The 27,310-nt window shown below is 34.5% G+C and overlaps 4 protein-coding genes across 11 annotated transcripts in view; 3 read left to right on the plus strand and 1 right to left on the minus strand.

Annotated features, from left to right (window-relative positions):
- LOC113516848 (protein O-glucosyltransferase 2-like) lies at positions 1 to 6,423 on the plus strand. Its single transcript, XM_026901325.3, has 6 exons — positions 1 to 231; positions 307 to 515; positions 1,995 to 2,451; positions 3,263 to 3,500; positions 3,922 to 4,221; positions 5,689 to 6,423. The coding sequence occupies exons 1-6, from the start codon at positions 77 to 79 to the stop codon at positions 5,809 to 5,811; spliced, it is 1,482 nt and encodes a 493-aa protein (XP_026757126.2). The 5' UTR covers positions 1 to 76; the 3' UTR covers positions 5,812 to 6,423.
- On the minus strand, positions 6,252 to 17,430 carry LOC113516825 (ubiquitin carboxyl-terminal hydrolase CYLD). 4 transcript variants are annotated; one of them, XM_052902685.1, is made up of 12 exons: positions 17,274 to 17,430; positions 16,772 to 16,902; positions 15,280 to 15,562; positions 13,839 to 14,033; positions 13,043 to 13,242; positions 12,782 to 12,961; positions 11,545 to 11,700; positions 10,649 to 10,837; positions 10,115 to 10,223; positions 9,394 to 9,530; positions 8,548 to 8,731; positions 6,252 to 8,110 (listed from the first exon to the last, which is right to left on the minus strand). In XM_052902685.1, exons 2-12 carry the CDS (start codon positions 16,835 to 16,837, stop codon positions 7,920 to 7,922), a joined length of 1,890 nt encoding a protein of 629 aa, XP_052758645.1. In that variant the 5' UTR covers positions 16,838 to 16,902; positions 17,274 to 17,430; the 3' UTR covers positions 6,252 to 7,919. The 4 variants fall into 4 exon arrangements, with proteins under 4 accessions (XP_052758645.1, XP_052758646.1, XP_052758647.1 ...); XM_052902686.1 differs by lacking the exon at positions 16,772 to 16,902 and having other exon boundaries at positions 17,274 to 17,425; XM_052902687.1 differs by lacking the exons at positions 16,772 to 16,902; positions 17,274 to 17,430 and adding an exon at positions 16,187 to 16,307.
- On the plus strand, positions 7,215 to 7,854 carry LOC128202380 (spidroin-1-like). The gene is made up of 2 exons (XM_052902555.1): positions 7,215 to 7,814; positions 7,846 to 7,854. Exons 1-2 carry the CDS (start codon positions 7,215 to 7,217, stop codon positions 7,852 to 7,854), a joined length of 609 nt encoding a protein of 202 aa, XP_052758515.1.
- LOC113517108 (probable phosphorylase b kinase regulatory subunit beta) overlaps positions 14,424 to 27,310 on the plus strand; it is a 22,471-nt gene continuing 9,584 nt past the window's right edge. Inside the window, exons 1-11 of one of the 5 annotated variants that reach the window (XM_031908011.2) lie at positions 14,424 to 14,442; positions 20,204 to 20,321; positions 20,569 to 20,704; positions 20,868 to 21,150; positions 22,064 to 22,193; positions 22,725 to 22,876; positions 23,248 to 23,584; positions 23,677 to 23,766; positions 23,958 to 23,984; positions 25,623 to 25,777; positions 26,570 to 26,584. In XM_031908011.2, the coding sequence (XP_031763871.2) occupies positions 14,440 to 14,442; positions 20,204 to 20,321; positions 20,569 to 20,704; positions 20,868 to 21,150; positions 22,064 to 22,193; positions 22,725 to 22,876; positions 23,248 to 23,584; positions 23,677 to 23,766; positions 23,958 to 23,984; positions 25,623 to 25,777; positions 26,570 to 26,584 (1,446 nt within the window). In that variant the 5' untranslated portion in view covers positions 14,424 to 14,439. Of the gene's footprint in view, positions 14,443 to 19,124; positions 19,285 to 20,203; positions 20,322 to 20,568; positions 20,705 to 20,867; positions 21,151 to 22,063; positions 22,194 to 22,724; positions 22,877 to 23,247; positions 23,585 to 23,676; positions 23,767 to 23,957; positions 23,985 to 25,622; positions 25,778 to 26,569; positions 26,585 to 27,310 lie in introns of those variants that run through there. The other 4 variants (XM_026901682.3, XM_031908012.2, XM_031908013.2 and 1 more) reach the window with 4 other exon arrangements.

Consider the following 27,310-nt stretch of genomic DNA (forward strand, 5'->3'; position numbering starts at 1 on the left):
ATTTCGAATTCGATTTCCATGTAATCTATTTAGGTGCTTATGTAGTTTTTAGTTAACTTGAAATACCTACATAATTATGATTTCGATTCGTAATCCATTATTGTTATTATTAATGTTACATGAAGCTATTCAGTATCACGACGGCATTTATGGACCTGGATTACATCCTAAGGAAGTTGTTATGCCGGCTAGATACTTTTTTGTTAATATTACTTCGATTGTCGGACAAAAGTAATAAGATCTTCACTATTTCAACACCGTAATATTAAATTTTAATGTATAGCCATGTTCTCTAATTATTTGCAGATACACTTCTAAGTTAAACAACGACTTTGCGGTAGAAATAGAGGGTACTTCAGCTAAAACACACTACTGTCGCATTTGGGTAAACAAATTAAATAGAAAAGATGGTACATTTATTGTACGATATAAAGTTTATGAAACTTGTAATGATTTATCCATCAGTTTATATTATAAAAGTAAGCATATAGGAGGTTCTCCATTCACATTTAAAGGTAAGTTTAATGTTTTTCATATTAGGTGCTAATTTATCTGCGATAAGGTATTTTATCTGCGACTTTGTCTGCATGACCAGGATAAAAAGTAGCATGTGTCCTTAATCTCCTATAGTACACATACCATAGCCGGAAAGGTGTCAAGATTGACAAATAAACTCATTACTACATTTATAATATTAGTAATGATTTGGTGCTGTAACAGTTTAAACAATCTTCATAAATAAAGGTCCAAACATAATATTTGTTATGGAGAAAGATGTCCACATTTTGTCTTAGTGAACCCCATCCACACAAATAAACTTTAAAGTAAAAAATTAGTTTCTAATATTTTTGAATTATTATAAAAGTGTTTTTTTATTTAAATAATTTTTTGAAGAATAAAGATTTTATATTCAAGTGCATACTGTGTGTACATAAGTGTGTACTTCTTCATTGATTTGTCTTTAGTAATTCTATCAATAAGTTTTTTCTAAATGCATTTCAATTGTAAATGACTTATCTGTTAGGTAGAACCCTATTTAGATTTTATAAACTTTTTGCCTGAGTACACACTTTCATAAAAATAGATATTGCCCATCATCAAGATTATTTCTAAACTAAGCTAATAATCTAAAGTTGAAAGCTGAAAGGATGTAAGTATTTAAATTTCTGTCTTATCTTGTTGTTCTAATTATTATTTTCATGTAAAAATTCTTTGTTCGATATTTGCATTTAAAATTATTCAGTAAAATTATTACTTTATTTTTCTTATGTGGTCAGTCCCAAAAAGGAAATATCTTTGATCAAAAGTGGGTTTTCATAATATGAATATATGGCTTAATTCATGAATTCTGTCTCTGAAACTATTTTTTTTTTTTGTTTTTATGTTTATTGCAATTATTATTAGCTACTAGCTAATCTAGCACATATTATTTCCCATTTTTTCTTATAAGAATAAAAACAATTTTAATTTAAGAGAAATTGGAACAACCATAATTTTAATTAAAAATGGTTTCAAAGATTAGCGAGAATGAAGATTAAAACACAAGTTTTTGTACAGGTGCAATCAAAATTATTAGCCATAACATAAAACTAACCATTTATCTGTGCTTAAGAAAATATTAGGACAAAGATGCTGTGAATCAAAAATAACACAAATCTTGAGTCTTCTATGCTCATAGCTGGATGAGCTGTTAATATAGTGGTCCCAACATTTTGCTTAAAATGTTCAGTTTCACTGCAGAAAAAACTTCTTTAAAAGAATTTTAATGATTTTGATTTAAATTTTATTTTATTAAGAAGAATGAGAATAAATTTAAATAATAAAATTAAGCACAAACTACTTTATATTTAATTCTAGGTAGTCTCTATACAATCTAAGACTTTCCATTTAAATCCATCTTATCATTCTAAAACCTAGTCAATTTAAAACATTCATTTTAGAAATAAGTTCAGAGAACTCAATGATAATTATAGATGATTGGTAATATATTTCAGGTCCTATTCTACCTGATCAATGTTATTGCCCAGAGAAGAATTTTGATAAATGGTTTAAACAGTATGATTGTCCCAAATCATATGACAAAGTTACTCACGATCTTGAGCTGTATGGAAAAGTTAACATGAAAACTCAATTAAAAAAAATAATTCATAGATTTCATAAACCAGAAAGTACTAGCTTTTGTCATTATGTTGTAAAAAATAACAAAATATACAGAAACTGCTATGGAAAACATGTTGGGTTTAATATGTTTGCGGACAATATTCTTCTATTTTTGGCCCGAAAAGTTGTCCTACCAGATATCGAGCTTATTATTAATTTGGGTGACTGGCCTTTGGTTCGCAAGGGCACTGAACCACTGCCAATATTTTCATGGTGCGGAAGTGATGAAACCGTGGATATTCTGATGCCTACTTATGACATAACTGAGTCTACTGTTGAAAATATGGGACGGTGAGTCATAAATTTTATTATCAAATTATACTTATAGATAAAATTCTACTAATATTTTAATTTCAACACTCTAAATGTTTGTTACTTATATATGCTTGAAGGCTGCATAGGTATTTAAATAAAATTTGGTAATTACACAGATCCAAACCAAGGATTTTTTTTTAATAGGAGAAGATCGAATGGTATCCCCGCCGAGACACGGTTGAGGATGAAGTTTTATAATGGCTGATAATGGAATGGTGTTCCCGCCTGCGCTGTCGGTATACGCTGGAAAGGCATCAATGGCAATAGCAATGAACCCTATAAGATCGATCTCCGCTTGAAAGCTATCATGGTTAATTCTTAATGAATTCATTACGATGGACTAACTGGCCTCTTTTTATCCGCACTTATCGTCCTTCACTGGTGGCATTATTGCTAAGCCAGCGCATACCGATAGTAGCGCAGGTGGAATTACCATTCTATTATCATCCATTAAACAATTATCCTTAATTTGGGGAAAGGAATTATTAGTATGGCGACTAGTGATTCCACTGCATTGTCTTTACTTCTTGGTAATCCGTTCTGATGGACTAATTGATTTGATTTAATTCTCATTTCGAAGTTTCACACCATATTCATCCCATAATCTTTAATCCATGAAGAAGATAATCCACCGTCTTATGATTGTCGCCAAACAAACAAATAGTCCTGTTCAATTCAAGACTACTACTACCTACTACTACAGTCCTGATTGACCTCATATCTCCATAGATCCATGTTTAGTTATAAAATTGTTTTGAACTTCTAATAGTATTATTTACATTTTCAGAGTCACATTAGATACCTTATCTGTGCAAGGTAGCATCGAGAGAGACTGGTCCGAGCGTGAATCCAAAGCAATTTGGCGTGGACGCGATTCACGTATTGAACGACTCAAACTTGTTGATATAGCACGTGCGAATCCCGACCTCTTCAATGTTTCTCTAACAAACTTCTTTTTTTTTCGCGACAAAGAACAAGATTATGGTCCTAAACAACCCCATATTTCATTCTTCAAATTTTTTGACGTGAGTATTTATATTTGTTTTTTTTTACAATAAACTATTAGATAACTTAAAATAGTTACCTGTAACAGAGTTTAAATCCAAATTTTACGGAATTTTAAAAAAGACTTTGCAAATATTTTTTATTTATATACCTAAAAAATGTGAAAATCGAGTACAAGTAAAAGGTAGTATTTAGATTGAACAAGGTCCATAGATTGCTTTTATAATGGTTAATTAATATATCCCGGTCATCCGGACATCAGGTAGAACTTTTAGTAATGTAATAATAAATATAAAAAATAAACAAACTTATACTACAAAAAAAAAATCTAGATGGTATTATTATCAAGTAAATACATTTTTTAGGAATTATTTTAAACACCACGCAGTCGAGTTCGCGTGCTCAGCTAATAATAAATACGAGTATAATTTAAATTTACAGTATAAGTACCAAGTTAATGTAGATGGAACTGTGGCAGCGTACCGATTGCCATACTTATTGGCTGGTGGAGGAATGGTATTGAAGCAAGATTCGCCATATTTTGAACATTTCTATGGATTACTCCAACCTTGGAAGCATTATGTACCAGTTGCAAGAGATTTGTCCGATTTGACAAAGCGTGTGAAATGGGCGCTCGCAAACGACAATGAAGCACGCACCATTGCTGAAAATGCGAGAAAATTTGCCAATAACAATTTATTGCCACAACATATTATATGTTATCATGCAGTTTTGTTTTCGGTTAGTACTTATACGCTTTTCATTATAAATAATGAGTGCCAAGTACCCTAGGGTTTTATATAGTTTTTTTTTTACCACCAAGGTGCCAGACAAGTATACAACAACCCGTCTGATGGTAAACAATCACTGTAGCCTATAAACGTTTGCAACACCTGAAGAAGAAATCTTAATATATCCATACTGTAGTCTCTAGGGAAAACCGCGGCAGGGAGCTCATTCCACAGCTTGAGCGTTCGCGAGAAAAAATCCTTTGAAACCGCACTGTACGGGACCATTTAGGATTTTTTATATGAATAATTGCCGTTTCTGATATTTATCTATAAAGTATTATTATATCTTTATTTTATGACATAATATCATACATAACGTGACTTTAAATAAAAAAAAAAAAAAACAGGAGAAAGTTTAAAATTTTTCAGAAAGAATTTCCTACTGTTTTCGAAAGTTCAGTGTTTCAGTTTTTGCCAAACTGTCACTTACGCTCTGTATATAACATAAAATAACTTTTATTCCATTTCTTACGCCAAATAGGCACCTAATAATTATTACTATTCATATTAAAATTTGTATTATTTTGGGTAAAAATAGGATAAAATTCTGGGTAAAAATTAGACCGGCATAACTCAGTTTTTTGACGTTTTATGTTAATTTTTCAAAATAACTAGCACCAGTTACGAACATTGTTTTATTTTCCCTGTAATATTCACATACACCTATATAAATAGTTTATTATTTCAGATTTTTTGCTTTATAAACTTCAGAGATAAGGGGAGGAGAATGTTTTTTTTTCTTATATTTTTGATCATAACCGAAAAACTATATAAGCATATAATAAATACGTATAAATGGGTTTTAAAAAAATGCAAATAAAGCCCTTTCACCGTCCTTAGACTTGTAAATCAATTTAGAATTTTTATGTATTGATTTTGAAACCTCTAGTAAAGAAAATAAAAATATTTTTTCAATTATTTTCATTATAATATGTGCGAGCTAAAGATGTGTAAAACTATGCTAAATTTCAAATCAATAGCATTATTAGTTGTTAAATATAACCTGTGATAGACAGACGGACGGACGTTTGACGGACAAAGTCGCATCGTAAGGATTTCTTCGTACCTTTTTGGTATAGAACCCTAAAAATTATAAGATTAGTGCGACGCAACGATGTTGATTTCTAATTTTAAATAGCTGTCCATGTCGATATAAATTAAGACTATCTACTTATCCTCATCATACTTCGTAAATATTGTATCCCCAATCCTTCTTTGATATCTGCTGCAATTGAAGCGTAGAATAGAGACATCCACTATAGTTTGTGTGCTGACGCGTATTTGAGAGGGGATAAGGTCAAATCGCAAAGGGCGGCAGGAAGTGTCCATACTGTATTAATACTAATACTGTGCCGTAGGAATGAGCATGCAGTTGCCATTGTTATTCATAAACTTAATTACAGTCTATTATTTTCAGGAATGGAGTAAAAGAATAGATAGTGAAATTACAGTAGACGATGGAATGACTCATGTCCCACAGACGCCATTTACATGCGACTGTAAAACTGACCAAAGGCGAGAAGATCATCAAGAATTATAATGTCTGTTATATTTTAGACAGACGACGTTGAAAACGTTATAATGCTGAAGGAATCATCTGTATTATTATCAAGAAACGATTCCTAGCAGCACCCTAGTGGAAAGTGTAAATCACTGAAATTAGCAATGTATAGACAATGCTTAAAAATCTATGAATAATAGTCTATTCTAACACTAAGATTTAATTTAATAATAGACTGATTAGTGGCGAAGATATTTACATTGACCTCGTCACATAGTGCAGTTTATGAAAACAGAAGTTTATTTCAGAAATTATATTTTTACGTGAACGGAGACATAGCTTTATGGTGACAAAAAAAGATATCACACTAATAAATTTGGTCCAGAATATTTTGGCTGATATTTGATAGTTTTAGTAAGAGAAGATGTGATATTATATTTCTGTTGTATATCATAGTTGTCATGGAATAAAAAGAAACATAGGTTTGAAAATAACTATTTATATTAGTAATAAAATATTTTTTAACATATAAATTACAAAAGTGTACTAAGTACAAATATGAAACTATTATTTGCATTCCTTTATTGCACTGTTAAACATTTATATACATATAATATGTGCTACTATATATTACAATATTGTTGATTTCTACTAACGTTTTCTTTTAATACTAGATGACCCGATAAACTTCGTATCACCTACAATGCCATATAATAAAAGTAATCTGAAGTAGCAATTCCTATACAAAATAATCTATTTTTAATTTTTCAACTAATCTTTAAAAATTTTCACACTTATTTCTTTTAAATCACCTCTGTATTATAATGAACAAAGTAAAAAGAAATATTCAAATCGATCAAGCCTTTTCAAGTTTTAGCGAGACTAACGAATAGTAATTGATTGTTATATATATAAAAGATAGATACATAATTAGAGGTGTGTCAGCTCAGTATGCTGTATGTTTTTGTCTGTATTGTAATACTGAAATGTTGGTTTTAATAGTCATATCTCGGTAACTAATCAAAGATTTAAACCGACGTTCATCGTGACGATCGAGCATTAAACCTGTTTAAATGGTAAGCAATAGACTATGTCCACACCTTATCATTTAACATTACAATTAATATACAATTGAGCATAAGACATCAAGACATGTATTTACAATCTAATACTTGGTAAAAAGTATGAGTCCATGTATATTGGTATGTGCCTATTGCTCGAATTAAAAGACGTTATTATTATTAAACCTATTTTAAAAAGCTGAATCGGTCGATTTCATACAAATACAGCTCCACTCCTTATTTAGATTTACATGGAAATAAAAAAAATCCTTATAACGGAGGGATGCTCGACAAGAGAGTGTATTCCGGTTTTGATTTCAAATTCTAACTCTTGGTCTTTTTTTTTTTTAAAGTAAATTCTAGTACATCGATCTCTAACTCATGGTGGTGCGTCGTGGTGGTGCGCGGCGGGCGGGCGGCCGGCGGCTAGCGGTACATGGCGACGTCGGGGCTGCGGTAGAAGCACATGTAGCCGTCGGCCAGCAGGCGGCGCGCGTGCGCGAGCTGGCGCGCGGCGGGCGCGGCGGCCGGCGGTCGGTACATGGCGACGTCGGGGCTGCGGTAGAAGCACATGTAGCCGTCGGCCAGCAGGCGGCGCGCGTGCGCGGGCAGCTGGCGCGCGGCGGGCGCGGCGGCCGGCGGCTAGCGGTACATGGCGACGTCGGGGCTGCGGTAGAAGCACATGTAGCCGTCGGCCAGCAGGCGGCGCGCGTGCGCGGGCAGCTGGCGCGCGGCGGGCGCGGCGGCCGGCGGCTAGCGGTACATGGCGACGTCGGGGCTGCGGTAGAAGCACATGTAGCCGTCGGCCAGCAGGCGGCGCGCGTGCGCGGGCAGCTGGCGCGCGGCGGGCGCGGCGGCCGGCGGCTAGCGGTACATGGCGACGTCGGGGCTGCGGTAGAAGCACATGTAGCCGTCGGCCAGCAGGCGGCGCGCGTGCGCGGGCAGCTGGCGCGCGGCGGGCGCGGCGGCCGGCGGCTAGCGGTACATGGCGACGTCGGGGCTGCGGTAGAAGCACATGTAGCCGTCGGCCAGCAGGCGGCGCGCGTGCGCGGGCAGCTGGCGCGCGGCGGGCGCGGCGGCCGGCGGCTAGCGGTACATGGCGACGTCGGGGCTGCGGTAGAAGCACATGTAGCCGTCGGCCAGCAGGCGGCGCGCGTGCGCGGGCAGCTGGCGCGCGGCGGGCGCGGCGGCCGGCGCTCGCCCGCCCTCCTCGCTCAGCCACGCGCCCAGCGACTCGATGCACACTATTTCCGGAATGTTGTAGCCGTTCCGCTCGCCTGCCAACATTGCACTACTTTAGTACCAATATACCGTTAGGTCGACTTCATCATTTCATCGTTCACTGGTGTCCCAAATACCATAGTATGTGCGGGTGCGTCATTCCATTTTCATTCATGAAAAAGAAAAACTAATCCCTTGATATTACTTGTCATATTTATATGTGACAATATACATTTATTTATAATTGTTAAAATAGCTTCGATAGTTTATCTGCAAAAAGAAAATGAACAGGAACTTTCGAAAAAAAGCCACAGATTTTTCCACACGAAATGCCTGTCTGCCGTTTCTTCTGATATGAAGATATAGAAATTCATTAGTCCCTTATCAATCTCAAATCTTTATACATGATTTTTGACAATGTTAATTTCATTGACTATTTAATTAAACAATTATTCAAATATTATTTATATTCTTTAGTAAAATATAAGCATACCTTTTCTATCGGCCATAGAATCGAAGAAGCACCACGGCGCGTCGTGCCCCACTCCTGCCTTCACAAAGGCTACATAGTGACTCGTTTCTATACATAGCACTGCAAATAGTTCCATATAAACTCTTGGAATTGGGCAAGATTCGAGAATATTTTCAAATTCTTCACAGACAGTTAAAGGAGTTGCCTGTAACAAAAAAAAAAAAACATTGTAACAACAAATATGAGCGTAAGTAAAAAAAATGTAGCCTACTATACTAGTAGGCTACATTTTTATATATCTGTGACCTTAGTCTATCTAGTGCCGCTGAGAATTTTTTTAATGGCGCTCAAAAATACCATAGGTTATGCTGAGTTATCCAACCATGCTACTAGTAGAAGGATTCGTTGATTGCACGATTTGTTTGTGCTCGAAGCGCGGCGCTGCAACTGCTGTCACTATGCAAGCGAGTTTCGCACAGTTGCAAGTGCGCGGCGCTTACAATATGTTTATTTCTAACAATATACCCAACCAGGTCGACCTCCTCACGGTTCTCCCTGGAACCTATCATGGTTAATTCCTGATGAATTCATCATGATGGGCTAATTGGCCTGCTTCATCCTCACCTATCATCTTTCACTTGTGTCCCGCCGGTGTATACCAATAGCGCGGGTAGGGTTACCGTTTCATTATCACCCATAAAAGAAAAAAAAAACATCTGAGTCCTCAGGAATGGCAACGCATAGAGGGTATCATGGACGAAACAGTATACTGTATTATGTGTATGGTACTGCTCATGTCTACAGGCGACGGTTGCCACTTTCCATCAGGTGGGCCGTCAGCCATTCTAAGTCGTATAAAAAAAATACCTGATGGTTGGGGCGCGCGGCGTGCGTGAGCCGCAGGCAGGCGGCGCACAGCGCGCCCGCCTCGAGCGCGGCGCCGCGGCTGCACTCGCCGCACTCCCAGCGCGCCAGCGAGCCGCACACCGTGCACTGCCGCGGCACTGCGCACACACACTCTCTCTCTTGTATATTACAATACACGATACACTCGGGGGGAAAAGGACTGGTTTTTTTTTAATGGACAATATTGAAATGGTTACCATTTCAATATTCTCCCGTTTACGCTATTGGTATACACTGGTCCCCGCCAGTGTATACCAATAGCGCAAGCATCAGTGAGAGATGATAGGTGAAAATGAAAAAGCAGTTAGCCCATCGTGATAATTGCACCTGGAATTCAGCTCGATGGTTTCCAGGGGGGACCATGTGGTGGTCGACCTGGTTGGGCGTATTGCTAACATTTGGACTGGTAGTCCGCATTACTAACAATCCCCCCCCCCTAAAAAAGGACTGTTAGCAATAAGGACTAGCGGCCCCGCAACTAATAAAAAAAAACCATGTCAGATTGACCTCCACGTGGCTCCCCTTGGAAACAATCGTGATTCAATCTTGATGAATTCACCACGATGGGCTAACAGACCTACTTTAATCTTCACCAAATCATCCTTCACACCAGTGAGGTGAGGGATGATTATGATCGATATAAGTATAGTATTATTAGAATTTAGAAAAAGAGTGCACATACATCCTTCGATGAGATCAGTAACGTCGAGAAGCGGTGACGGTAATACTCGTTGATAAAGCTTATATTGCTTTCCAAATCTGGGCATTTGAATTATGAAAGCTGCTGGAACCTGAAACAAATGGCACAGAATTGGACGTCTTGCTATCAGTATAACTACATTACCTAATTAGGTTAGCGTTACATTAGGTCGATATTTCGACCTAATGACGTTCGACGAATGATGGTCGACAACCTTTTATTTGTTACAACACATTACAGGGGAGAGAAAGGATTATAAGTTACCGAGACAAGCAACCCCATTGTTAACAATATTACTCTATTAGGTTGAACTTTACGCATTTCCCCTTGAAAATCATCATCGCAAATTATTGTAGAGTTTGTTACGATGGGCCAACTTATATCTCCATCCTCACTTATCATCCTTCACTAGTACTTCGTCAGAATATACCGATAGAGCAGACGGGGTTACCATTCCATTATCATCTATTAAAAACATATACATTGCAAAAAATTTATAATTATAAAAATACTAACTTCACTAAGTTTTACGCCAGATGTAGCAAATGACTGTTCCAGTAGCTGCTGAACAGTGGGTAGCGAGACATGTTCATCTTTTTCCACAAATAGTTGGTAACAATATGCTTCCTGCCCTGAAGACAATTTTAAAAATGGTTCTGCCCGTAATATTTGTGCTACCAAACCGTTTAAAAATTCTTCAGGATCCTGTAATTAATTTATACAAAAAACAATTTATTACAGTTACCTAGTTAGAACAACTTTACGTAAATAATTCCTCGATGATAATTTAAAAAGTACTATCATAACGGACATTTTAGATAAGTAGATGACAAACTTATATTGATAGACTAGCTGAATGCTAGCTATTGGGGGGAAGGGATTGTTATTAAAGGTGTTGTTTAGTCCCCATTGCTATCAAAATACCCTATCAGGTCGACCTCCACGCGGTTCCCCCTGGAAACTATCGAGACTAATTTATCATTGAATTTGTCACAATGGGCTAACTAACCTGCCTTTTCATCCTCACCTATCACCGCTCACTGGTACCCCGCTAGCATATACTGATAGCGCAGGCGGGGTAACCATGCCATTTTCACGCATAAAAATGCCAGCTACTTTGTACGCGTGGATTTCAAAAGTAGAAAAATTAATTAAATAGACCACTTTTTTTTACGCAACTTCGAATGGCAAACAAGTTGACGGCCCACCTGATGGAAAGTGGTAACTGTCGCCTATAGACATGAGCAGTACCATGGACATAACAGAGTATACTGTTTCGCCCATGATACCCCCATGCGTTGCCATTCCTGAGGGCTCAGGTGTTATTCCTCTGTACCCAGTAAATTCACGCTATAGATTTATTATAAGTATAGATAGATAGATAATATAGTTAGTGGACGTACGACACCGACCTTCTCCTCGGAGGTGAGTCCGGGCACGTCGGAGAGCCGCTCGAGCAGCGTGCGCAGCTTCATGACGCGGTCGGCGCGCACGTAGCCGTGCCGCCGCAGCGGGTTCACCACCTCCTCGCGCAGCACGCGCTGCACCTCCGAGTAGTGCGGCGAGTCCTGCCCCCTCACACCCATCCTTACTTGCACTTATGACCACCACCCCAGCGCAGTCGTATATAGGCGACTGTGTCCACTACAACGTGCTGCACCGTGATCGTAAGCGTATCGCCACCATTTTATTGGTGACGATGCGCTCTGAACATGATATGCGACATTGCTGTATCTACTACGAGTGATTCATGGACTGATTAATTCAGTAATGTTGAAACCATAACACGAATTTGTATGTGAAACCATATATGATCAATAATGTAATATAATGGTAATACAATAAAGAATAGAAATAATATTTATTCAAATAAACTCGTTACGTTGTTATCTACTGAGCAGAAACCGCAAGAAACTCAACAGTCCTTTTTTAATCGTTTATGTACCAATAGTGATGATCCATTATAGTGGCCATATCCATCCATATAGCATACCAGTGTTGGCAATGCTTTTTATGTTAAATACTTTCCTAAAACGACCGTAGATTAGTACGATATAATGCGCAGAGGAACATAGGCAAGTTGAGTAATGACACCTAGAATTCTATTCTCAATCGAATCAAATTATGAAAAAACTTATCTATATTGACTTGAGTCTAGGTGGTCTGAGTTGGTCCTCCAAATAGTCATAATCTGGTTTCTTATAACATTAGATATTCTAACCTTTATTTGTAGTACTATTAAAAAGCTTTAAGTGTTATGTAATGTTGTATACCAATTATAGGCCCTATTACGGTAGTTATAAATCAAGAAGTCTATGAGGGCGCAGAGTAAATAAATGCGATAAACATGATGCACATGTCTTAAATATTTGATAAGAGGACAAAAGAAGTAGAAAATAAATTAATGTAAACACGTAAGCCCAGGTATGCCAACTGATATTACTTGAGAGCAGTCGCGAAATAAATATCCGACTATTGCAATAGTAGCGAATGTTGCTTTCAACTTACTCAGATCTCGCTTAGCATCTTATAATCATATACAAATTCAATGTGTAATAGGCGAGCTTTATCAAGATTAGTATTTTTTATGGTGTAACTAATTACTTGTAATAGCGTAATAGTCTGTAAAAAATCTTTGTACTTTCTTACCTCGGCCTCCGGCGGGCGATAAAGTAAAGCATCGAAAACGCTAGTGAAAGTAAACATGGCAAACAATGTTGCGTCCAGGTAACACGAGTTGTGATGGCCCTGGATACCGCGGTTCTTGCCGGCCAGTTCGCCCAGTGAGCTCAGCGGTGGTACAACGCCCGGCACTACTGGACAATCGGGCTGTAAAACAAAAGACAGTAAGTAACAATAAAAATCCTGAACCTACTACAATTATTCAACGTGCAACTATTGGAATCTTACTTGCTCAAAGTCATTCGTCTCATGGAGGTCGGCACGATCTGGGGGCGGAGTGTCTCGGAATCGCGCATCGCGTCGGCATAAGGGCAGCGGTACGAAGAGGGCGCGACCGGGCGCACATGTAAACAAGCGTGTCCCACCTTTTGAACCGTCGCCTAATCCTGAGACATTCTGTTCCAACTCAACACCCGCCGTCGCAGTATCTGCAAATATGTCCCCCCATTTTAGACATTTGATCACTTAGACCAATATTCGTGACTATAATTACTATAGAATAGTTGATTGATGCGTTTACAAATAAAGAATTGTATAAACACATTATATATTGTAACACATATATTGGAAATTGATGTAAAGGGTTTATATTTGGTTCATAATTTTTGTGAACAAGATTTAAACTACCTTATTCATAAAAATTAAAAACTACAAATCTGCTTTAACTAACATTTACTGTTTTATCACTTTCTTTCAAATTAGGAATTTAGTGTAATAGAAAGAGACAAAATAGTTCAATAACTAAAATACGTTTACGAGAGGTTTGACATTTTAATGAATAAGGGAGTAAGTATTTATATAGCAATTACGGTCGTTCCATATAAAAGCGACTTTTGTAGCCGGTTACTCACAGTTAACTTTCAAATAGACGCGTGGACATTAGCAGCGACTTTGGCAACATGCTGGCGATCAAAGTCGCTACGATTTGGGGCCAGTATTAAGAAAATTAAGAGTTTTTAAACTAAGTAAACAGTTATCTCTAGCAATAATCATGCAAATTGCACGTTTTATAATAAATACTTACCATCAACTATGCCAATCCACCTGACAACTCCATAATAATGTTGATCAACATCCGTTGCCACTTCAACTAAGGATCCAACACCAATTTCTTCTTGTAATTGAAGTGGAGATGTCGATGTTGGCGCGACTGCTCGAGGGGACCCCAGTGCCGGTGTGTCGTACACCTCCTCCGACGGCGTATCGTCACTACGGACGTCTGCACAAAAAATATTTTTTAATGATAAATGCTGATTTTCCATATACATATATTATGAATCGAAAACATACTTTGTCCCAACTCAAAAACACATAACGGTACTTCGTCGAGGTCTAACTCCTGTAAATACGCGTAAGACATAATATTATTATTTTCGAACAGCACGATGCGTTCGCGCACGATGCAGAGCTGCCAGCTTTCGGACCGGCTACCGTCCCATATGCCGGCAACTAAATTTAGAAACTAGGAAAGATAAAATGGAACAACCTATAAACAAATGTGTAAGTGTGTAGGTACAGTACAGAGACGTCCATCTTGTATTAGAAACGTATTATCTGTTTACAAAATACTTTCTGTTTAACGTAACAGTGGAATTATTTGTGCATCATCCAGGATTTATTTAAAAATGGTAATTACAATAGAGCAACATTTATATAGGTAATTTTTAAATTAAGCACGATATAATCTATGTTTTATATAATGTTTACATTTTTTAGATGTTTTTCGCAATACGAAATGCATTAACGTTATCATCAAACAATACAGTCGTTCTAGGTACAGAACACCTAATGTAATTTTATGAATACATATATATATTTTTTTCAATTAGTGTAACAAAGTACCTCGTTGTTATCTTTTTTACGGATCCTAACTTTAAATTATAGCACATTAAAGCTAATAAAGCTAGAAATACCCAATTTAAACAGTAGATTGCTTTCATGAGTTATATAAGTAATAAGAAACGATTCTTTGAAATCCTTACATAAAAATAATGATCCATCCCCTAATTGTGATCAATAAGATATGAAAGTTAAAGTAAAAAATACTTTTCTACATTGATTAAAGAATAAAAATAAGAAAGTAATTGTTTTCTGATTCATTATTATTATCATGAAATCAGGGTGAAATATTTATTAATTATTAATTTTTATCCTCACAACAAAAATGAAATTTGGTACACAGATGGCCTTATCCTAACTTAACACATGTGTAGGCTACATTATACCGTTATAATAATAATGATGTATATATTATGAAGAGGAAAGATTTGACAGTTTATCTATAATGTATAAATTCAAAAATTACTTAACAGATTTCACCTATAAAAAGCTTCATTATTACCAAGTAACATATTTTTATACATATAACCTGGACGGATCATGGAGCATGCCCCTGGTTGAGAAGTTCTGCCTTTACAGTATTTTAATAAAACTGACACTACTTTTTAAATGAAACAAGAGCTTACCAACAAGGATGCAAGTACCAATTTTCTTAGGTTCTTGTACCATTTTGGACTTCTGTCCAGAGTTCTGTCCGACTGTTAATGGTGCTGATGTGGATACAGTTGGCTTATTGCGACGTCGTTCAGGAGCTAGATGAGCGAGCAAGTTCAAAGACTTTATTCGTTCATTAGGTGAATTATGCTGCATAGTGCGATTATGAGTTCTAGGGACTGACCCATACTCAAGTCGCTCAGGTGCACGGGGTGCTGGTGGCCAGCTCCCACCAATTAAGTTATATAGTTCAAGCTGTAAAAAGAGATACTTTTATTAATAAAAAGGAATTATAAAACTGTATTGTAAAATGTTTATTATACATAATTTACATTAAATTCATTAAGAGATTTAATATGCAAATAGGAAATATCAAACACAAAAAGAAACAATGGTATAACATAAATTTAATATTTATATGTTGAGTTACTGAAAAAAGCTAAGTTCAACTACAATATATCTAATAGTTTAATGGACAATAATATTCTTTATTAATATTATTCTTTATTAGATTGTCTTCTAAAAATTGTCTTGTTAGGTTTTTCATTATTGTTTAATATTATTTATAGTATTAATTTTAAATGACCAATTTTAACATGTCAAAATTACTAAATATAATGACTATAAAAAAATTATAAACAACAGTTGACCCCAGTTCAGCATTTTGACATAAGAGAGCTCACTAAAATTTGGCTTTTAGATAGTGTACCACAATAAAACATGTTTTAGATTGTGGAATGTCAAATACTTAAAATGTTCCAGATATGTAGAACACTTATAGTAGGCATTTAATACTGATATTCAAATATTTTTGCATAACAATTCAGAGATTTTGCCTTGTGAATGTGTAAGTAATAGTTTGCTATTTAATGGACTTACCTAACTCTATGAATTATTTCATTCTCAAATGTTGGGCTGTACACCCAATGTGCAATATAATCCACAACATCTGATATGGTTTTAGCCCACAAAGATTTGACATTTAGATTATTTTTTGTGACAAATTCCTGAGTGTTTAAGACTTTTAAGTCGGTCGAATGTCAAGCTTTATTTTGTACAATGTAATGTACATTCGGATTTACCAGGATATGGTAGTCAAAGACACATCTCATTTTTATAGATTCTTTATTTTTTATTATTATGTTTATTTTATATTTAATTTATAATAAATTTGAAAATTAGGTCCTAAAGATTAGTCAGTTATGAATATATGAGACTGAGTTTAGTATCATATGTCAGCAACAATTTTTTTAATAAGCATTTAGCAAAACAAACAAAAGTAAAAAAATATATATTATAGGTAAACATTTTTGCTTTTAATTATTATACACCTTAGTATATTAGTATTAATTAAAGTTAATAAAAATAAATAGTTAATATGAAATGGAATTTAAATGTGCAGCCAAACATATTAAAATGTGGAGTTAGATTATTAGTGGCACAAAGTAGTTTCAACAAGGTAACCTGAGCTTTATCACTGCAACTGGTATTGTCATTTTCTTGATGATTGTTATTAGTATTACTGTTCATTCTGTTGATACAGGTTGGCGGGCGAAACTACATTATTTGCTTGGTAATTTGGTATTCTTTTATTTCTAGTTTAAAATATTTGAAACATTTAAATACACAAATTAATAAAAAATCATTTCTATAAAAATATATATATTTAATTAGACACCTGTTTAGTAATAGAAAAACACTGCACACTTGTAAAAAAAACTGCAAATGTATACAATTTTTATCAATAGCAGAAGCAAAAGGCTGCAGAATGAGCATAAAAGTCTTGTATAATCCTAATTAGATAAAATACAATCACTACATGTTACATTACTATCGACAATAATACCTTAAGTTGCAATATTTAACAATATATTTTTTTCAATTATTAATACCTATAATCCGGGTAATTAATAATTTATATACATATAATAAATCGTGAAAACAATAGTGATTAAATAACAATTACCAGGTATAGAAAAGTGTTCTTGAATGATTACTGATTCATTGAAAACTAGTAAAATCAAAATAAATTGGTGAATAATAAGGGAATAAACAATAAAATTTTAGATTGTTGATTTGACAATTTAAATGTGTAAAGGAAAAGTAATCAAATCATTACGTCATTTAAGAACCAGCACTGCTCCTATATTAACGATACTGGAAAAATAATGTATGCAATCACCAAAAAATAATAAACATTACAACAGACTGCTTTGCCAGTCAAGGCCAAATACTGTCATATCAACAACAATAAATACCATGTCATGACAGTTAATGACAATGCCATGTGTAAGAAAGAGATCGTACACGGCTCAATTTATTAGAAAAATAAATACTTTTGTCTTGTCACTAAAATAATCTCTGTAATATTATACGTAATAAAATATTGAAATATAAAATAACATATTGGTCTCCTGTAAAACTTCACGTCCATCACCATGTATAAAAGGATTTGCTAAAATAGACAATACAATGCACAGTCAGAAATGTAAAAAAAAGCGATTAATTTAATAACTTGTTAGCAAGAGTTACCATTGTAATTGAGGCCTATAAAATCAAAGACAGTTAAATCCAAGATCCAAATCTCTGATTGGCGGGCATAATTTTTAGCTATATATGATTCTTAGTGGTTGGCATGTATTTGATACTAATGTTAGTTTTTGAACTGAATTTGCTAGAGATTTTGCTGCATTTGTTAGTAAACTGAATATACCGAAACATGTTTAACTAATTACACTAGATGGCGCCACAGTTAACTCATTTTAAGATTTTATGGCGTTTAGCTGCCTTTAATTTTATACGCCTCAGTTTTCGATTAGTCGTGATGTAAGGGATCATAAATAACTATTTAAAATAACAGCTTCTATATATTTTTAATTTCAAAATAACTGATATTAAAAATAAATATTTATATACCACAAATAATTTTTCGAATAAGTTCGTTGTATAAATTATTATAATAAAATAATGGAGTCGATTCTGAGACGTCGTTTCTGTAAACTTCATTGACTACATACGTTAGTGTACACTGTATACAATAAAGATTCATCGGTATCGTTGTATTCCGTTAAATTGTTTATATGTCGCTGTGTTGACTAACCAGAGATATCTATTATTTATTTGTGTTTGCGTACCGTTTGATATGTAATTTTTAATTATAAAACCAAACACATAATGTTTGAAATTATATGTGACTTATATCGCTAATGCATAACAGAAAGTTTTATGTACTTTCAATGTTTGTATGAAATTTTTGCAACTAGATTACTGAATTTGAAAATTATCTACTGTGAAGTATTTGTTGATATCTTGGATATCATGGTCACACTATTATAAATAATAATATAACACCATGAACATTCATTTATTTTAGTGTTGATACTTTTACTTGTATGCACAGCTTTTTTCCAGTTTCATAAAATATAGGTCAAGTGTCAAGTCTGAAATAATAAAGTAATTACTTTGTGACAGTAACGTCAAAATACAGAATAGCATTGCCAGGTTGGATATTTTTGCAATTTAGGGTAAAATATTTTTGTTTATAAAATTTTGGAAAAGTGAAATTATTGGAGAAATTTTTACGTAATAATAAATTAAGCACGAAGAAATCTGGGCAAGTTTTACAACAGTCTTGGTATTTGTAAACCGCATAATAGTTTATAAATTCATAGAATATACCAGTGAAGGTAGTATAATACTGTTCTGAAGGTAGAAACATGATATGAAGAAATTAGGCTTCATTAGGTTTATTAAAGCGTTGTGTAATGTATACAATCCCTTGGCAAACGTAGAGAAAAATAACGCAATTTTGTGTAGATTTTGCTTACGTATTTGAAGAAAAAATATTTGACATTTGTTTAAAAATAAAAAATCATATCAGGCAACATTGGAAACATCTTTCAATTTATAATTTCATTTTTATTTTTATTATTTTAATGAACATTTAACTTTTAAATGAATACGGACGGAGTGTGAACGTAAGTAATTCAGTTATTTCGTGATTTTGTAATAAAATAAAATAATTGGGTATTTCTCTACTTTTTAGACCTATCAATTCCCTAATTTTACATTGTAGTAAAAATATTACTCGAGTTTATTGTTTCTTGACTTCATAACAAAAAAGTTTGGTACCCATGTGTCATGTTTAGTTTTAATTTTTATATCTAAATCTATATAAATCTAAGAACAAGGAATTACTATAATTGTATTCCGAAAACTTTGATATGAATCTCACGGTCTTAACTACAAAAACACAGTGTTTTACTATTTGTCTAAATTACATTATAAATTTTTCTTTGTTATCTCTCATGTACTAATGTAGTCTAGATATAATTTACTATGTTAATAAGATACAGAAAAAGCAGTTTGTAAGTCATTCTTGATTAAAATACTATATAAAATATTATACATATATATATATATTATTTTTAAATATTTAATTGTTACCATAAACATGAAGCAAGTATGGTGTATTGAGGTAGAGAGACATGATATGCAAGATTTTTACATAACTGATCACAGATTTGAGAGATTATTTGACCATAAATTGATATTGAATTTGAAAGTAAAAGTGTCTTTTTATAGATAATATCATCAACAGCAAAATAAATTTTTTTAGGCTATGAAGTTTTGCTGTGACTTCTTATGTATTTTAATAATAATATAATATGCTGATTGTGTATAGAATATACCTATTAATGTTCTTTTCGTCATTTTGTAATGTTATAGGCAGATATCATATATTGTTTATTAATTTAAACTTTATTGACCAATAAAATGTGGTACAACAGGCGGACTTAATGCTACAGGCATTTACTAGTCAACCTTTAGGATGTGGAGAGATATTTGATATCTATTTTTTTTATATGAAAATAATTCGTATATTGTCATTTCTAGACATCTGCTGATAAAATGATTCGACATGGCAGCATTGATGATGTCAATGCTCACCAGTGCCTAAAGATTTCAAACTATGAAGATACAGTTAGACAATTGGATATTTACTATGCTATTGGTTTGTATTTTTTCATATATAAATAAAAATTAAGATTACTTATTTACACTATCAACATTAGAAATTAAAGGTGCCTATCATAAAGGCAAGTAAATGCACAAAATGAAACAATTGAAGTTATCTGACCATTAATAAAATTGCTACGTTAGGTTTGTTTAATTGGATTAATTAGATAAATTTTTATGAATGAATTTAACTGACTATGGTATATGTGTAAAATACATTAATTCCAAGTGTTTTGTTACAGTAAAAAGACAATTGCTGAGGTTCCAGAGTCCAATTACAGGACTTTTTCCAATGCTGTCTTCTGATCTTCACATTGGCAGTGTAAGAGATAGTATATATTGTGCAGTGGCAGTATGGGGTCTCTATCAAGCATATAGGTAAATTTATAATTTTATTAGCTAAGATTGTTACATGATTAAATTTTCAAAAAATTTCAAGTTTGTTGAGATTGCAGTAACAGAATGCAGTCATATTTTGTATAATTACTAATATTTGCTATAAAGTTACATGTATATTTCTTTAATTTGCCTAAATATGCAGGCGTATAGATGATGATAGGGGCAAGTCACATGAACTGGGACAGAGTACTGTTAAGTGCATGCGTGGCATCCTCGAATGCTGGGTAAAGCAGTCAGCGCGCGTGGAGGCTTTCAAGACTCGTCAAAGTGCAGCCCATGCGCTTCATGTCAAGTTCCATCTCACTACAGGCGAGCCTGTACTGACAGACGAACAGTACCATCACTTGCAGATTGATGTGGTTTCACTCTATCTAATTTTTCTTGTGCAGATGATAACATCTGGACTACAGATTATATATACACAGGTAATTTATATACTATAGAATGGGGTTATTATATCCTTATTTTATTTATTTTAGTGTGTATATACATATCAGATAAATCAAATAATAATCCTAAATAGTCATTTGGGAAATCAAAAGGTTCCAAAACTGGCAAATTGGAACCTTTGAGGAACTGTAGGTTGTGATAAAAATTATTTTTAATCATATAAATTCATCACACAATAATTTAAATTTATAAAATTTTTTAAATAATAATACTAATAACTAGTTATAGTCTCGCAATGCCATTTTTGGATTGCCAAACTCATCTTTTCCGCAAAGTATTTACCAGCTCTTGGGTCACGAGTAATCTCAATGAGGCGCGTTGCGATCGTCCGATAAAAACTATGTAATTTATGAAAGTATATTTAATGTATGAATAGAGGTCAGTTTCACCTTTATGCTTATCCTCTTAGGAGCCTGGCTTCAGATAACCACTAAGACTAGGGGGAAAGGGATTGTTAGTAATGAGGTCTAATAGCCCCGTTGCTAGCAATTGACCTTCTCAGGTCGATCTCCACGCGGTACCCCCTGGAAACCATCATGGTTAATTCTTGTCGAATTCATCATGGTGGGCCAACTGACCACATTCATTCTCACCTATCATCTTCCACTGGTGCCTCGTCGATGTATACCGATAGCGCGGGCGGGATTACCATTCCATTTTCATCTATAAAAAAAACCACTAAGACTGCAACAATAAAATCACCTAATGGTAGATACTATACCTATAAAACAGACTCACTTTTATGAGTTTTATCCACCACAACTTGTCAAACTTGATCACGCAATATTTTTCAAAGTATTTCGAACTACACATTATTAACATAATGGATAATATAAATAAATAATGACTATCTTTTAACTTGGACTTTCAATTTGACATTCTTTACAGGATGAAGTAGCCTTTGTACAAAATTTGGTGTACTATGTGGAACGTGCATATAGAACTCCAGACTATGGTATGTGGGAGAGAGGCTCTAAGTATAATGATGGCAAACCAGAGATTCATGCATCTTCTATTGGTATGTTATACATTAAACTTTTTAATTTTTAATCTAGCTCTTTAGCTGCATCTGAAAAAATCATTCAATTAATAACATATAAGTACATAACGTATAAATGAAAGTTGGACCAGTGGACATTAGAATTAAAATGTAGTGAATTTAATTTAATTGTAGGTAATTAATTCTACATTATGTATGTATATCATGATTTTTATTTTGATGAGTGAAAATGAAATAGCAACCCCGCCCTCGCCAACAGGATACGCCGGCGGAGCTCCAGTGAAGGGTGATAGATGAGAATGAAAACAGGCCAGTTAGCCCATCATGATGAATTCATCAGGAATTAACCATGACAGTTTCCAGGGGAAACCGCGAGGAGGTCGACCTGGTTGGGTATATTGCTAGCAATGGGATTCTCAGTCTTCATTACTAACAATCCTTTTCCCCCTGTATATCATGATTTTAAATATTCGAAATGAGCTAGCCCTTAAACGATGTTTTGAATATAATTTCATTTGATATAAAAATGTTCTTGACTATATCACACAGGCATGGCAAAGGCAGCTTTAGAAGCCATTAATGGATGCAATTTATTTGGCGATAAAGGGGCATCATGGAGTGTAGTGTATGTCGATATAGATGCACATAACCGTAACAGGAGTATTTTTGAAACTATGCTACCAAGAGAGTCAAGTTCTAAGGTAATCAACCGTCATAAAATAAATATTCATATTGTATGTATATCTGATCATTTTATATGTTTAAATCTGTGGTAACACTGAATAATAGTTAATCATTGACTATATACTTGCAAATACCATGAAATCGGAATATATGTGAACATGGTTGTCTGTGTGTGTGAATGTGTGTGAACATGAAATCAGAATATTTTTCAATGTAGAAAATATTCAATTCTAAAAAAAATTGAATTTAATTTTAAGAAGTTATAATTGATTAATAATATTGACTTTGATTTATTTTTTATATTGGCTTTAAACTGGTTTTGGTGCTGACTGTATTTGCATTGAATATTTTTATTGTTTTAATTATCTTTTATATATTTTTATTGTAGGGTGTCGATGCTGCACTATTGCCAACAATATCTTTTCCTGCCTTTGCGACGCACGAGGAACATTTGGTACAGCTGACCAAGGCCAATGTATTACGGCGTTTACAGGGAAAATATGGCTTCAAGAGGTTCAGTCGCGATGGTTACAAATGTGTACTCGAGGATCCCGGCAGGAGGTACTATCATGAAGGGGAATTAAAAGAATTTGAAGGCATCGAGTCAGAGTGGCCACTGTTCTATGTTATTATGATTATAGACGGTGTTTTTCGTACTCTACCAGATCAGGTAGAAGAGTACCAGAAATTATTGAAGGCTAGAATTTACATGGATGAATATGGAGGTTTGTATAAGCATTCGTAATCTATTAATTTGGGTTAATGCCTTGTTAATTTTATTGCTTAAAATTTTGTTTTATTAATATACATGTTCCAGATCCAGTGATACCCTGGTATTATTATGTGCCACGCGAATATATAGAAAATGAACGGAGTGAACCAAACTCAGTACGGAGGATACCAGCCAGTAAGTAATGACAGTTACTTATATTTCAGTAACTTATAATAAAATTAAAATAATTAATTGTTTTACTGGATATTGGTAATGAATTGAGGAATGTTTCCTTAAAAATGTTTTTAAATATTTGTAGAGGACATAATAAAATATTACAATTTTAATGTTATGTAAGAAATCTTATAAATTCACAACAATTACAGATTATCCGGTTGACCATGAAAATAAAGGTAATACTGTAGATACAATACCGTTGGCGGTATTTAGATTGACACACTGCTTTCTCTTTGTAGCGCACATCTATTTTCAATATGCTAACGTTCTAAATACTTTCTATTGCTTAATTTTAGAGTCTTGAAATATTTTTAGCATTTTTTTTGTAATTGCTTGCTTTTTATTTTAAATTATAATGTTCTAATTGTAATTTAAGAATAGTCTCTTGTTAAAAATATTTATTTTCTATCATGTTTTCTATCTAATTATTAACTTAATGTAAGTTTTATAAAATCTTAAATACATTTGCATATAATAGTGTATAAAAATGGTAGTTATCATGTAAAAAAAAACTTTTATTTGAGTCGCGTTAAGTCCCGAATGTTTAAAATATGTGAAAACAATGCGAAAGTATAATATTAACTATTTAAAAAAATCTTAATAATAATGGAATTATAATCAATGATTATTTTTGCATGATTCTTTTAATTTCTGAACGTGACTCTATATAGGAGCATGACTGTATTATTGCAAATGTGTGATGGCAATTAGAATCGGAGCAATCAATAAATTTACCCTCTTGTAAAATTCACACCATAACTGTACCGTTTTTATCTTTCTCAATCAACTTTAAAAAGAAGTAGGTTCTCAGTTGTAGTTTTTTCTTTTTTTTTTTTTGTTTGTTACCTCATAACTCCGTCAGTTCTATCATGTTTGTTTCCGTAAAATTGGCTCACTGATCTATATTTGTAAAACATTATTTTGGTAATCCCTTATGCACTCGCGCGGTACAGGTTCGTCTAGTACGGGGTCCAATGCACTCGTGTTGTATATTTTTTGTGTTTAATAAATAAATACCACTGTTGAAGTGGGATTTCTTTTGCAGAACACAATTATCTTGTACTTTGCTTGTACTTTGTACAAAAGTCGATTGCTTGGTTACCTCTGTCCCATTTGTGTTTCAACCGTGAAGCAGTATGTCCATGTTAGTCCTGAATCCATGGTATCATGGGCGAAACAGTACATCTGTTATGTCCATGGTACTGATCTTTATAGGCGACCTACCACTTTCCATCAGGTGGGCCGTCAGCTTGTTTGCCATTCTAAGTTGTATAAAAAAAATATATTAAAGGATGGTTGGATAGATGGTTGTTACTCTTTCACTCAAAAACTACTGAACAGATTAGAATCAAATTTGGCACACAGGTAAGTTATATCCTAACTGGGCTGAGTTAGGATATCTGTACACTCTACAGGATTATATACTGGTTCAGACTGGCGATGCTGCGAGATACAGCTAGTATTCCATAATCTATAATAAGCATTTGTTGCAATACTGTAGAAATAATTAAGCTATTACCAGCGTTTATAGCGTGATATTACTTACTTTTGTATTGTTTGTCAAAATCTAAGCATAACTGAATAATTTCACATATTTATTAATGACAATTTAAAAGTGTTCTTATAGTGTATTATTCTGGATATAGGTATTACTATAGGTATATAAATAAATAAATATACGCTATCCAGTATTGTAATAATTAATATTGTAATCTTTTTAAAATGCCCGCAACCACAAGGTGGAGGATTAAATAATTTTTTTTTTAATATCAGACATCAGTAAAGTTATAAATGGATGGCGGCAATGTGTGCAGACACAGGTGGACTGTTCCTGTGGGCGCAGTCGCTGTTTGTGCTGGCGCAGCTGCTGACAGGCGGTCTGCTGCATGTCAACGAGCTAGACCCTATACGCCGCTACCTACCGTCCTACAACCGCCCGCGCCGCGCCGGCAGATACTCCGCCTTTCAGGTGTTTAAATAGATGAATTTACTAACATACCACTTCTGCGTGGGGTTTTTTTTTCATGGATGAAAATGGAATGGTAACCCCACCCGCGCTATCGGTATACACTGGCGGGGCACCAGTGAAGGATGATAAATGAGGGTGAAGTAGGTCAGTTAGCCCGTCGTGACGAATTCAACAAGAATTGTTCACGATGGTTTCCAGGGGGAACCACGTGGAGGTCGATCTAATAGGGCATATTGCTAACTTGTCAAACTCCATTGCTAACAATCCCTTTCCCCCCTCTCTGCGTGGGGTTAAGGGGTTATTTTTTTAATGGATGTTAATGAAATGGTAACCCCGCCTGTGCTAACGGTATACGCTGACGGGGCACCAGTGAGGGGTGATAGCTAAGAATGAAAAGGCAGGTCAGTTAGATCATTGTGATGAATTCACCCGGAATTCAGCACGATGGTTTCTAGGGGGGGCCACGTGGAGGTCGACCTGACAGGGTATATAGCTAGCAATAGGACTAGGGGTTCGCATTACTAACAATCTCTTCCCTCCCTGAAATGGTTATTAGTAACTGTGACTACTGATTGCCAGTAATATATGTACTCTGAAACCGTCGTAGTTAATTCTTGGTGAATTCGTCAGTATAACTGACTTTACTTCATCATCACTTATTGGTATCCAATTTCTGAAAATAAATACATAATGCTAACTTTGGTATGAACACTCTTAAGTATAATATTATAATATGAGTATGGAACTAATAAGTACATTCAACTATTATTTTATTTCCACGCACAATTGCAGGCCAAGCCGACATTTGTAAGTATTGGAGCTTAATGAGGCCACATTCACAGCATGATACTCGTGTAGTTATAAACAGGCATATATATAAATCGAGTCTCGCTAATGCATGTACTATTTCAGCCCATTACCTAGATTTAGTAAATCTAAATCTAGATAAGGCTTAATTAATTGGCTTAAATATATTTTTAATTTAATTATCTAATTTATAAGATGATAAACAATAAACTGAATGAAAATAATTTATTAAGCAAGTTGGACCTGTTTATTTTGTTGTTTATTTGATATTCTATATGTTATGTTTTATAATACGCCTCTTGTCTAGGTGCTAGCTAATATTTACAATAATAAATTAATATGGTACTTACTATTGATAAATTAATCACTAATATGTGCTCGTTGATATAAACTAATCTCTTTTAGTGTGTTTGTACGATGTGTGACATATTAAAAATTTTAAAATTACTGCAGGTTTATTCTTGAATCTAATATCGATATCTTTTTTTTTTATACAACTTAGAATGGCAAACAAACTGACGGCCCACCTGATGGAAAGTGGTAACCGTCGCCTATAGACATGAGCAGTACCATGGACACAAAGTATACTGTTTCGCCCATGTTACCCCCCATGCGTTGCCATACTCGGACTAGGACTCGGATATTATTCCTCTGTACCCTGTAAATTCACGCCATATCCCACCCTTCAAACCGAAACATAGCCATGCAAACACAACTACTTCACGG

The sequence above is a fragment of the Galleria mellonella genome, unplaced genomic scaffold (genome assembly GCF_026898425.1).
Source record: "Galleria mellonella isolate WM207_F2 unplaced genomic scaffold, CSIRO_AGI_GalMel_v1 utg93, whole genome shotgun sequence".
Classification (NCBI taxonomy): domain Eukaryota; kingdom Metazoa; phylum Arthropoda; class Insecta; order Lepidoptera; family Pyralidae; genus Galleria; species Galleria mellonella.

Bases quoted from the DNA above. Each gene is read 5' to 3' on its own strand.
- LOC113516848 (XM_026901325.3), top strand. From the start codon at position 77: ATGATTTCGATTCGTAATCCATTATTGTTATTATTAATGTTACATGAA. The intron at 2,452-3,262 runs GTGAGTCATAAA...TTACATTTTCAG, and splicing joins ACTGTTGAAAATATGGGACG to AGTCACATTAGATACCTTAT. The intron at 4,222-5,688 runs GTTAGTACTTAT...TATTATTTTCAG, and splicing joins ATCATGCAGTTTTGTTTTCG to GAATGGAGTAAAAGAATAGA.
- LOC128202380 (XM_052902555.1), top strand. From the start codon at position 7,215: ATGGTGGTGCGTCGTGGTGGTGCGCGGCGGGCGGGCGGCCGGCGGCTA.
- LOC113516825 (XM_052902685.1), bottom strand. From the start codon at position 16,837: ATGAACAGTAATACTAATAACAATCATCAAGAAAATGACAATACCAGT. The intron at 13,243-13,838 runs GTAAGTATTTAT...ACATATTTGCAG, and splicing joins GTGGATTGGCATAGTTGATG to ATACTGCGACGGCGGGTGTT. The intron at 10,838-11,544 runs GTCGGTGTCGTA...AATTAATTACAG, and splicing joins GACTCACCTCCGAGGAGAAG to GATCCTGAAGAATTTTTAAA.